General features: G+C 35.1%; 1 protein-coding gene across 2 annotated transcripts in view; it reads right to left on the bottom strand.

Annotated features, from left to right (window-relative positions):
* Positions 1 to 7,756: 7,756 nt before the first annotated feature.
* CPT1A (carnitine palmitoyltransferase 1A) overlaps positions 7,757 to 12,292 on the bottom strand; it is a 40,986-nt gene continuing 36,450 nt past the window's right edge. For both annotated transcript variants that reach the window (XM_019471205.1, XM_009275986.2), the window contains 3 exons: positions 11,816 to 11,920; positions 9,677 to 9,769; positions 7,757 to 8,182 (listed from right to left, as the gene is read on the bottom strand). In XM_019471205.1, the coding sequence (XP_019326750.1) occupies positions 8,096 to 8,182; positions 9,677 to 9,769; positions 11,816 to 11,920 (285 nt within the window). In that variant the 3' untranslated portion in view covers positions 7,757 to 8,095. The remainder of the gene's footprint in view (positions 8,183 to 9,676; positions 9,770 to 11,815; positions 11,921 to 12,292) is intronic.

Here is a 12,292-nt window from a genome sequence, read left to right as displayed (position 1 = left end):
GATGATTAAGGGACTGGAGCATCTTTCCTATGAGGAAAGGCTGAGAGAGCTGGGACTGTTTAGCCTGGAGATATAAAGTGGAAGGGAGGGTGCAAGGAAGATGGAGCCAGGATCTTTTCCGTGCTGTACAGTAACAGGACAAGAGGCAATGGGTACAAACTGAAACACAGGAGTTTCCCACCAAACATCAGGAAACACCTTTTCACTGTGTGGGTTACCAAGCACTGGCACATGTTGCCCAGGGAGGTTGTGGAGTCTCCATCCTTGAGGATACTCAAAAAGCCATCTGGACATGGTCCTGGGCAACCATCTGGTTGGACCAGATGACCTCCAGAGGAGTCCCTTCCAACCTCAACCATTCTGTGATTCTGTGAAATAGCTGGATTCCAGCTTCTGCTCTTGGAGCCCTTTCTACAACTCACTACGTAAATCTTTGAATTGTCACCCCGGTGCCATAAAGATTTCGGAGTTTAGAAAACACTCCAAACCTACCAGGCCGCTACCTATGTCCATTTAAGATAAAAGATGGTTTCCTTGAAAGCAGAAATTTTATATATTAATGTCTTCATTTTTAGGAAGTTTTGTGTGTGAAAAAAACACAGCAACTAAAAACACCTAAAACAATTTCAAGTTACCTTTCATCCATAAGATGCCATACAATTAATCCAAGAAGAAACTGGAATCAATTTTTCCTTATGCTTTTGGTTACAAACTTCCACCCAGCCAGCCACAGGTTAGCAGCCATGAAAGTTAGGGAAAAAGAGAACAAAACAAAACAAAGAAACCCCACGCTTCCTCCTCTCCTCTCAAGAGTTTCATCTAATAGCTAAATTTTTTATTCTAGTACTTTCCAATAGGAGTTCATTAATCAGCCAGAGCTGATTAATCCCATGCATCATGTACAACTACAGCAACATTTTCTGAGTATAAGATGCATCTTATACTCACCACCCTTAAAAACAGGCAAAGGGAAGGGGGAAAAAAACAAACAAACAAAAAAATCACTATTTTCTGTGCCTGGAAAGTTTCCATGCAGCATTTCTGTTCAGATTGAACATATCAATCTACAACTTCAGTATCCAGCTTTGGTGGGAGATATTTGAAATACAACCAGGGACTAACAGTATCTAAGAGATGAAGTGTGCAATTGAAATCACTGTGTTCTTTCATGTAGCAAAGGCTGCAACATCCAGAAAAGCAGCAAGCTAAATGATTGTGAAAATGGTCTATCACACAAAACTATTTGGTGGGTTCTGTGTGGGTTTTTTTCTTGTTGTTGTTTTGTGGCATTTTTTTTTTTATTAAACAGCAATTGAAAAAACAGCACGTAAACCTTCAAAGGGTAAAAAAAATCCTCTTCAACTGTCTCAAAGTAGTCCCCAGTTTTAATGCAATTTCAAAAGAGTTTTCAGGTACTGGGAATCTTCAGATAAAGCAAATAACATTTTAACAATGTTAACTTTCTGTGCCTGAACCAGTTCTCCACTGCCTTACCATTCATATTCTATAGATTATTCACTGTAAAGATGAAACCAGTGCTATCCACTAGCTTGCAGACAGACTGTTTCACAGAAACATTCCAGAAGTTATTTGGATCTCATGAAAAAAAAGCTCATCTAAAATAAGACCTATGTTTTTTATTTGTTCTACTGAACCTGAAAAAGAAAAATTGTTCATTAACACATTCCCTAGCATGACATGTATAGCATTATTACTTGTATATAATATAGCATATTACATGTATAATTACTATTACACATTAACTAGCATGACATGTATAAATCACTGCTAAAATAAACTGAATGGTCTGCTACTACCATTCCTAACCGGATTTAATAGCAATGATTTCACAAGTCCAGAAACAGCAGAAAGGGAGCTGGGAAGAAGATACAAAAGATAATAAACATTGTACTAAGTAGTGATAATTGTGAAATTTTATTTTATTTTTTGAAGTCACACAAAAGGGTAGAAAATAGAGACAGTGTTGGATGTAAATAACCAACCATAGATTGTAGAGGAATTGAACAAGATTTAAAAAAACTAGCTTAAATTAATATATTTTATACAAGAAAACAATTGGTACGAAGGCTGAATTAGAACCATGATTTTCAAGGTCAGGCACACGCTTCCTTAGTCCCTCAAAAAACCCAACCCTTAAAAGAATATTTAGTCTGGCATGGTGTTAATCCTGGGCAATGGTATCCTCTAAATGCCCTTAATGCTCTCCTAATTTCTGGCATGAAATAGCTGAAAAAAGAAATTTGGAAAATGCACATTTGCGGTATTCCACCAATTCTACACTGCTATTTAATAAACAGGTCAATTTATTATCATCCAACCTGACTTTTACCATCTACTCAACCCTAACTTTGAACTCTTAAATCACTAATTGAGAATAAGTGATTCAAGGTTTTAGTAACAAATTTTTTAACAAATTAATAGTTTTTCTGGAATATGAACATTTTACTTTATTATAAAGTACACTGTACTAGAAGGTTCATTCAAATCTAGGTAATTTCAGTTACATTCCTATGGCTTTTGAGCAAAAAAAGCAAGCAGTTTTACTGTATGTACACGATATCAAACATCAAGATTTAAATTAATTATTTATTAATAACCTACATTAGCTCTGGATTTCTAAGATTTACATCCAAAAAGCATATTTTATTTACATGCTGTTGACATTTTAAAGAAAATGAAATAAAATCGTATCTGTTTAGGAATTATGATCTATCCCAAATTAAAAAAAAAAAGATACATTTAACACCGCAAAATGTTTAAAACATTTACAATAAAAAATAGCTTTCTGTGCCAATTATACTTACTCTCTAAGAATGTAAAATTGCATTGATAACTGCACTAACTACAATTAGACTTGAAACATTTAAAACCTGAGAATCAAATCTAAACTTTTTTTTTTTTTTTAAGAAAATCCTACAAGCTTATATGTCCTACTGTTATTTTAAGCACAGATTGGTCAGTGGTTAATAATAATAATAAAAAAAACACCCCAGTGCATTATTTCTGCAGCTCCCAAAGAATAGATCACTATAAAATTGTTGCAGTAGTTCAATAAATGCCAGGCCTGCCAGCCACAGTAATGCCTATTTCAAAGTGTCCTTTCCCACACACTATAACTAATCAAATAACGAGTGTCTTTGGCCAATTCCTGTGAGGGTTCCTACATTTATGTAAGCATGCATTTGCTTAAGTATGCATCTGGGATCTTTGCGGTTTCCCACCTCAAACATACATATACAGGTGTTCTAACAGCTAGATTAGAGGAAAAAAAAAAAAAAAAAAAAAAAAAAAAGAGGCATAGAAAGTTAGAAATACTGGCCAGAAAACATCCAAAGTCTAATGAGAAGTTTTATACCAACCCCAAAGGCCTTTTAAAATCAGCTTAGCTCTGGAGCAGCGTTCACTATATTACTAAACACCATGTACCTTACATTTAAAAAATAAAATAAATTGTTGCGCTAACAGGTACACTTTACTGCACTGCAGGATGTAAAAAGTAACCACACCTATAAAGCCTGGGGAAGAGAAGCATCGCGCACAGAGTCATTCCATTTTGTAGTAGCCATTTTATTTCTGCACTTGGAAACATTATGCTTCTTCTTGAGAGAAATAGCTTTCCCCTCCCTCCTCGTATCTTTCAGAAACTGTGCTTGACCAAGAGCATCTCCCTACAGGGGTTTGAGAAGCCTAGGGTTTTCCCATTCTGGAGCTATTTTCCACGGCTTTAATAGTTTGCCCTTTTCGTGCAGATGGTTGGCAATGTAGTAGTGGTCTTTCCAGGCTGAAAGCAGGCAAACTGCAATTGATCAGCCTCTACAGGCAGCCTTGCCTCGTAGACTATCCAACAGGTTGCATTTAAGTAAATTGACACTCCCTGGGACCCAGAAACTCTTATCTCAAATGACCACCAATACCATTCACCAAAATAAACACATGAGTATCTGTAGCTCTGAAACAAAGTTACTTCTGCATTTCATAGGGACTGATCTTTGCCATTTAAGATGGGAGCATTTCATTAGAGCTTTAAACTAACTGCACCATATGGCAACATATTCAAGTCTTATGCCACATCAACCTAACTTATAATTTGAAAACTAGATCTGCATTGCTACTACTTCACCTCCTTCACCACTAAGACAATGTAAAACCAACTCCCAGCATAAGCTTTTTTCCTGGGTTTAGGATCTTTCTTTTTGTAAGGCACTCACGTGAACAAGTACACAGGTCCATTTATTTATACAGAAATAAAATCAACAATGTGGCAAACATGCTTGTAAGTAATAAGAAAAATGTGATACCTGCTAATTAGGTGACATATTTTACTACCCAATATAGCACTACCCAATGGTTTTTTTTCTCCAAAACCAAAAAAAAAAATCTACAACTTGGTATGTTACGGTGGGTTATATCAGGGATTTTTTTTTTTTTAATGTTTTACAGAAATTACCTTTAAAAAAAAATACAAAAAACCAATGATGGTCCCCAGCCACAAGTTTTGTCATTCATTGACATAAAGCAGCAGATACATTGAAGAACATTCTGCTATTAATACATAGCAAATCAAACTTTTTCTAGTATTTGAGTTTAAGACGGTGTGTTTTATCCCTTTGATTCTGGAATACAAGTAGACTAATTTTAAGGAAAAAAAAAAGAGCAAGTGTATACAAATTAAGAGAAAACTGCAGGAGTTAGAATATACATGACTTCATGCAATGATACTATACTTCATCCCTAGAAACATATAAGATTTCAAAAGTCATCCTCTGTGGAAATAAACTCTTCCAAACTACTGGGGAAAAAAAAAAAATTCTATACACTGCTAAGGTTTTCATAGGTGATCAAGATGTTGACTCAGTTTCTTCGCCAGCTACTGTTTGACAAACCTTGCTCTCATTCACTGTTCAGAAGAGTTTGCATCCCAACAACAGGAGGTTGCTTGGCACCAATAAGGCAAATCACTTGGTACAGTTTTTACTAAGGTTAAATAAACCCATGATGTCAATCATTGCTTTTTGGATGTTTTTTCCAAAACGATGAGAATCCTTTAAAAACAAACAAAAAACAAAACCAAAGACTTGTACTGTCAATCAACAGTTATGTTTTAGGCAAAAGAAGGAACCTTTTAATATTTTCTAGTTTTGGAGCTTACGGAATTAGGACATGTATTTTACCATAAAATGGGGAATTTAATCCACAAAAATTTTAATGCTATACAAGTTAATCCAGGTTTATGCAATTACTGACTAATGAGTTCTTCATTATGCATTTACTTCCCTACAAACAGAACTGAGATCATCTCCTTTTGAAATCAGGTGCATCTGTAGCTTTCCGTTACTTTAAAATACCTGGGTTTCGGTAGTGTTTTTTAATACAAGGTTTTGCAAAAGCTCATTTTCAGAAAAAAAAGAATGTCAGAAAGTGTATGACTAATGACCTAGAAGTACTGAAAGAGCAGAAAAACATTTTGTATTTGAGTTCCTATCAGAATCCTGAATTGTTTGCCATTGAAAAATTACATAAAGTATTGAAAATGAAAATCACAATTATCTAAGTATAAACAAATTATTAACTTCTTCTGTTTATTCTAAGTGTCAGATGAATGGTACAAGGAAGAAATTAAGATTACAAATATAAATTATTAGCTACATTACAGGACCTACTACAAAGACCCTACTAATATCAAGGCCATGCACATGAAATGCTGCCTTTTCTGTATGGACCTTTAAAACTACAGGGAAATTTAAAGTACAAGCTAACAGGCAACTGAAGAACAATTTGAACTATGAAAAAACAAAGTCATATTTCCTAATCTTTAATGATTTACCAAAGGCACCAAGATCTCTCGGACAAGTTAAGGTCAAAAGAGGAAAACTAGTTCAGCTATGTAATCCTGAACAAACTCAGCATTGAAGTCATAAAAATCTAAAGGGGAAGGATGAGTTGAAGCTCACTCAAAGCAGGCCTCCGCAACAGCAGGATACTGAATAGATGACATCTACTACATTCTTATAATGGGTGTTATTCTAATAAATTTTTGATTAATTATGTTTCTCAGGCACAGATTACAACTTACGGGCTAGCTTCTTTCAGTATTATTTAAACCAGGAAGCTTTAAAGAATAGAGAGCATACATTTTACTCTGTCTTTACAACTGCAGCCAGAGATAAATCAAAGCAAAACTGTAATAACAAAAAACAGGAGACACCCATCTTACTGTTTACAGGACAGATATGAGTCGTTTTACATGAGTTCCAGGGAACTACACGTGTAAAGATGACCTTGGGCCACATGCTTTCTTTTATGCTCGAAAGCATAAGTGAAATAGAATATGGTTTACTTGGTTCATAAAGCTATTAAATTTATAGAAGTGGAGGCAAAAAACAAAAAAAAAAAAAAAAAAAAAAAAAAAAAGAGGCATAGAAAGTTAGAAATACTGGCCAGAAAACATCCAAAGTCTAATGAGAAGTTTTATACCAACCCCAAAGGCCTTTTAAAATCAGCTTAGCTCTGGAGCAGCGTTCACTATATTACTAAACACCATGTACCTTACATTTAAAAAATAAAATAAATTGTTGCGCTAACAGGTACACTTTACTGCACTGCAGGATGTAAAAAGTAACCACACCTATAAAGCCTGGGGAAGAGAAGCATCGCGCACAGAGTCATTCCATTTTGTAGTAGCCATTTTATTTCTGCACTTGGAAACATTATGCTTCTTCTTGAGAGAAATAGCTTTCCCCTCCCTCCTCGTATCTTTCAGAAACTGTGCTTGACCAAGAGCATCTCCCTACAGGGGTTTGAGAAGCCTAGGGTTTTCCCATTCTGGAGCTATTTTCCACGGCTTTAATAGTTTGCCCTTTTCGTGCAGATGGTTGGCAATGTAGTAGTGGTCTTTCCAGGCTGAAAGCAGGCAAACTGCAATTGATCAGCCTCTACAGGCAGCCTTGCCTCGTAGACTATCCAACAGGTTGCATTTAAGTAAATTGACACTCCCTGGGACCCAGAAACTCTTATCTCAAATGACCACCAATACCATTCACCAAAATAAACACATGAGTATCTGTAGCTCTGAAACAAAGTTACTTCTGCATTTCATAGGGACTGATCTTTGCCATTTAAGATGGGAGCATTTCATTAGAGCTTTAAACTAACTGCACCATATGGCAACATATTCAAGTCTTATGCCACATCAACCTAACTTATAATTTGAAAACTAGATCTGCATTGCTACTACTTCACCTCCTTCACCACTAAGACAATGTAAAACCAACTCCCAGCATAAGCTTTTTTCCTGGGTTTAGGATCTTTCTTTTTGTAAGGCACTCACGTGAACAAGTACACAGGTCCATTTATTTATACAGAAATAAAATCAACAATGTGGCAAACATGCTTGTAAGTAATAAGAAAAATGTGATACCTGCTAATTAGGTGACATATTTTACTACCCAATATAGCACTACCCAATGGTTTTTTTTCTCCAAAACCAAAAAAAAAAATCTACAACTTGGTATGTTACGGTGGGTTATATCAGGGATTTTTTTTTTTTTAATGTTTTACAGAAATTACCTTTAAAAAAAAATACAAAAAACCAATGATGGTAAACAGCCACAAGTTTTGTCATTCATTGACATAAAGCAGCAGATACATTGAAGAACATTCTGCTATTAATACATAGCAAATCAAACTTTTTCTAGTATTTGAGTTTAAGACGGTGTGTTTTATCCCTTTGATTCTGGAATACAAGTAGACTAATTTTAAGGAAAAAAAAAAGAGCAAGTGTATACAAATTAAGAGAAAACTGCAGGAGTTAGAATATACATGACTTCATGCAATGATACTATACTTCATCCCTAGAAACATATAAGATTTCAAAAGTCATCCTCTGTGGAAATAAACTCTTCCAAACTACTGGGGAAAAAAAAAAAATTCTATACACTGCTAAGGTTTTCATAGGTGATCAAGATGTTGACTCAGTTTCTTCGCCAGCTACTGTTTGACAAACCTTGCTCTCATTCACTGTTCAGAAGAGTTTGCATCCCAACAACAGGAGGTTGCTTGGCACCAATAAGGCAAATCACTTGGTACAGTTTTTACTAAGGTTAAATAAACCCATGATGTCAATCATTGCTTTTTGGATGTTTTTTCCAAAACGATGAGAATCCTTTAAAAACAAACAAAAAACAAAACCAAAGACTTGTACTGTCAATCAACAGTTATGTTTTAGGCAAAAGAAGGAACCTTTTAATATTTTCTAGTTTTGGAGCTTACGGAATTAGGACATGTATTTTACCATAAAATGGGGAATTTAATCCACAAAAATTTTAATGCTATACAAGTTAATCCAGGTTTATGCAATTACTGACTAATGAGTTCTTCATTATGCATTTACTTCCCTACAAACAGAACTGAGATCATCTCCTTTTGAAATCAGGTGCATCTGTAGCTTTCCGTTACTTTAAAATACCTGGGTTTCGGTATTGTTTTTTAATACAAGGTTTTGCAAAAGCTCATTTTCAGAAAAAAAAGAATGTCAGAAAGTGTATGACTAATGACCTAGAAGTACTGAAAGAGCAGAAAAACATTTTGTATTTGAGTTCCTATCAGAATCCTGAATTGTTTGCCATTGAAAAATTACATAAAGTATTGAAAATGAAAATCACAATTATCTAAGTATAAACAAATTATTAACTTCTTCTGTTTATTCTAAGTGTCAGATGAATGGTACAAGGAAGAAATTAAGATTACAAATATAAATTATTAGCTACATTACAGGACCTACTACAAAGACCCTACTAATATCAAGGCCATGCACATGAAATGCTGCCTTTTCTGTATGGACCTTTAAAACTACAGGGAAATTTAAAGTACAAGCTAACAGGCAACTGAAGAACAATTTGAACTATGAAAAAACAAAGTCATATTTCCTAATCTTTAATGATTTACCAAAGGCACCAAGATCTCTCGGACAAGTTAAGGTCAAAAGAGGAAAACTAGTTCAGCTATGTAATCCTGAACAAACTCAGCATTGAAGTCATAAAAATCTAAAGGGGAAGGATGAGTTGAAGCTCACTCAAAGCAGGCCTCCGCAACAGCAGGATACTGAATAGATGACATCTACTACATTCTTATAATGGGTGTTATTCTAATAAATTTTTGATTAATTATGTTTCTCAGGCACAGATTACAACTTACGGGCTAGCTTCTTTCAGTATTATTTAAACCAGGAAGCTTTAAAGAATAGAGAGCATACATTTTACTCTGTCTTTACAACTGCAGCCAGAGATAAATCAAAGCAAAACTGTAATAACAAAAAACAGGAGACACCCATCTTACTGTTTACAGGACAGATATGAGTCGTTTTACATGAGTTCCAGGGAACTACACGTGTAAAGATGACCTTGGGCCACATGCTTTCTTTTATGCTCGAAAGCATAAGTGAAATAGAATATGGTTTACTTGGTTCATAAAGCTATTAAATTTATAGAAGTGGAGGCAAAAAACCAAACCCGCAAAATAGCATATGTTGAGAAAGAAAAAACACATTATAACTGTATGTTGCAAGTCCTACTAAATTTTTTTAGACAAGGAGTAGAACAATTTTATAAGCAGATATCAGAACAGATTTGTTAAACCATAGGAAAGGACTGATCCTTACCGTCTCAGAACAAGATATTTTGCTGGAGACGTGGAAATGGATGGAATTTTCATCCAAGATAATATAAGAAACACCATAACCATCATCAGCCACCTAGGGGAAGAAAGAAGAGAAAAACAAGTTCTAAACTTTTTCTTTTTCCTTCCTTCCTAAATTAGCTTATACATAATTACACAATTCTTACTGTGCAGTTTTTAAAATCAGTTGCAATTTCTCCTCAAGCAAAAATTAAGCTTCCACATTTAATGCATCATTTCTGAAGATTGATTCCACTTAAGGAAACAGTTCTAGTCTCATCTAGTGCATGGAATTAACATTTTCTGAATATACATCTGTAATATTTCCCAGGTTTAGTATTTTGAAATAGAATACTTGTTCAAAGACCTTCTGCTATCAAGTTGTGGTCCTAAGCAGCTGTAAAGCTTCAGTGCTTAAATAGAAAGGAATAAAGTAGTTCAGTTGTATACCTAAACATCCTGTTTCATGTGATCACTCTGCAGTGATCACAAATACAGTACATAAATATGGAGTATACAAGCCTTGTATTATGAAAACTTGCCCAAAGACAAAGTCATCTAACTCTACAGCAAAGGCATGATTCTGAACTCCCATATCATGAGCAGAGCTCTGGTCCTATTTCAACATTAGCAGCATTAACTGTACCAAGTTTCAGTCTGATGTTATATTTAAAGCATGCCTAGTAACCACAGACTATCCTGCTGCCACCCTCCTTCCTCTCTTTCCTAACTCAGAGGATCACAAGCTTCAAGCTCTTTGCTGCCACTGCTGCTAAGCAGCCTGATAGTCTTCTCTCCATTAGTGCTTCAGGGCTATATTCTAGAGAATGCTTAAAAAAAAACCAAAACAAAAACACAAACCAAAACCAACAAACACCACACATACATGGAAAGCCTGATGTACTGAATTTCTGGGCTACTTCAGCAAACCAAAGCACAGTTTTTGTAAGGATACAAGAAATGATGAAGGGAAATGTAAGCAGGAAAGGCAGACAACTGAAGGAAGGAAATTAAAGGAATGAAGAAATATTAAGAAGGGAGCAGTTAATGTAGCATTAGCAAAAACAAAAGGAAAAAAGTGTTAGAGATTCCTGCAGCCAAAACCCTATTTTACTGCCAGACCACACCTTTTTGGGGATTCTAAATACTGACTTTATAATCTGCTGGAGCAAGCCAGTTTCTCATGAATGAGCAGCATTGCAATAGCTAGGCTTCCTTGATACAGCAATTTAAGCTCATTCCAACTTCAAGAACTACTGAAAGCTCTATCAGAAACATGAATAAATTAAAAAAAAAAAAATCACAAAAAAATTTTGGCTTGACGAACCAGCCAAAATACACTGTACTTGTCATCCTAATTTCTGTGTGGCAAAGAACAGTCCCGTGATCCCTCTCATTGTTCTTCCAATAGAAATGCTTTTTGAAAACAGATTAATCTAGTCTATAGTTCCATAAAGTCTGCTTAACAGATCTTGTTAACAACAAGATCATCATCAATGGCCATGTTCAAAACCTGGTAAAATACTACAGCAAGTCAGAAGCTTGTAAAATCTCTAACAATAGACTAGTTTCTTGAAAGTCTACAGAAGCTGTAGAATGTGGTTTTATTCTTGACTTAAGCACTATTCACACTTAGGAGGGCAAGCAGAACAATGTGAGTAGCTTAATTTGGAGGAAAGCGTGAACATATTTTTTATTTAATCAGGAAATATAAAGAACAAGTCAAGTATAACTACTTTTACAAATCCCAACCTTAAAATCTAGTTTAAGTAATAAGGCATCTGTCACTGTAATAATACCCTAATGTACAGAAGCTCTGGGCATAGGTAATGTGATAAAAGCCCCCACTTTATCAGATCCCTCTGCCATGGAGCCCTGTACCACATTTGATAACTGTGTATTTCCTTAAGAATAATCCATTCTTGTAGTGGAATATGAGAAAAGGTGATGCAGATTCTTCTGAGCACATCCACATCATGGGAAAGCATTAAACACATGCATTTAAAAGTGTATCTTGCACCTTTGAGGTGCAACATTAGGGTATTACAGATCTGAAATTTTCAGACTGGCATATTCAAAATAAAACTGTTTTTAAAGGGGTACTTGTATTTAGCAAACAAACCGGTCCAAATCCTCCACCACAGGATAACATCTCAGGGTTCTTCTTTAGATCAATGTGTTGCTGTGGTGTCTGACTCGTTGACAGCCTCCAAGGCTCTGACAAAACCTTATTAGATATGAAAGAGATGCAAACAAGTATAATACACTGTTTAAGAACATGCAACTTTCTCAAAAACTAGTCAAGATAAGTTAGAAAGTACTCAATAAAGCAATGTTAAGGATAACTCCAGTTCCCATTTCAATGGAATGAAAAATTAAGAAGGTTAAAAGAAACAGCTAAACTTGTCCTGATATGCAAACCATTAACATATGAGGTCGTGATGTCTATTCCTCAAAGAGAGTAAAAGTTCTTTCAATAGAAATGCTATTTCAAAACAGATTAATCTGGTCTATAGCCTAGTAAATTCTGCATAACAGGTCTTGTTAACAACAAGATCATTAACTGCCATATTCAAATCCCGGTAAGATACTACATCAA

The sequence above is a fragment of the Aptenodytes forsteri genome, unplaced genomic scaffold, assembly GCF_000699145.1.
Source record: "Aptenodytes forsteri isolate BGI_AS27 unplaced genomic scaffold, ASM69914v1 Scaffold17, whole genome shotgun sequence".
NCBI classification, from domain to species: Eukaryota; Metazoa; Chordata; class Aves; order Sphenisciformes; family Spheniscidae; genus Aptenodytes; species Aptenodytes forsteri.
Note: the sequence above shows the minus strand (reverse complement) of the source record. Positions and strands in the feature narration are given on the sequence as shown.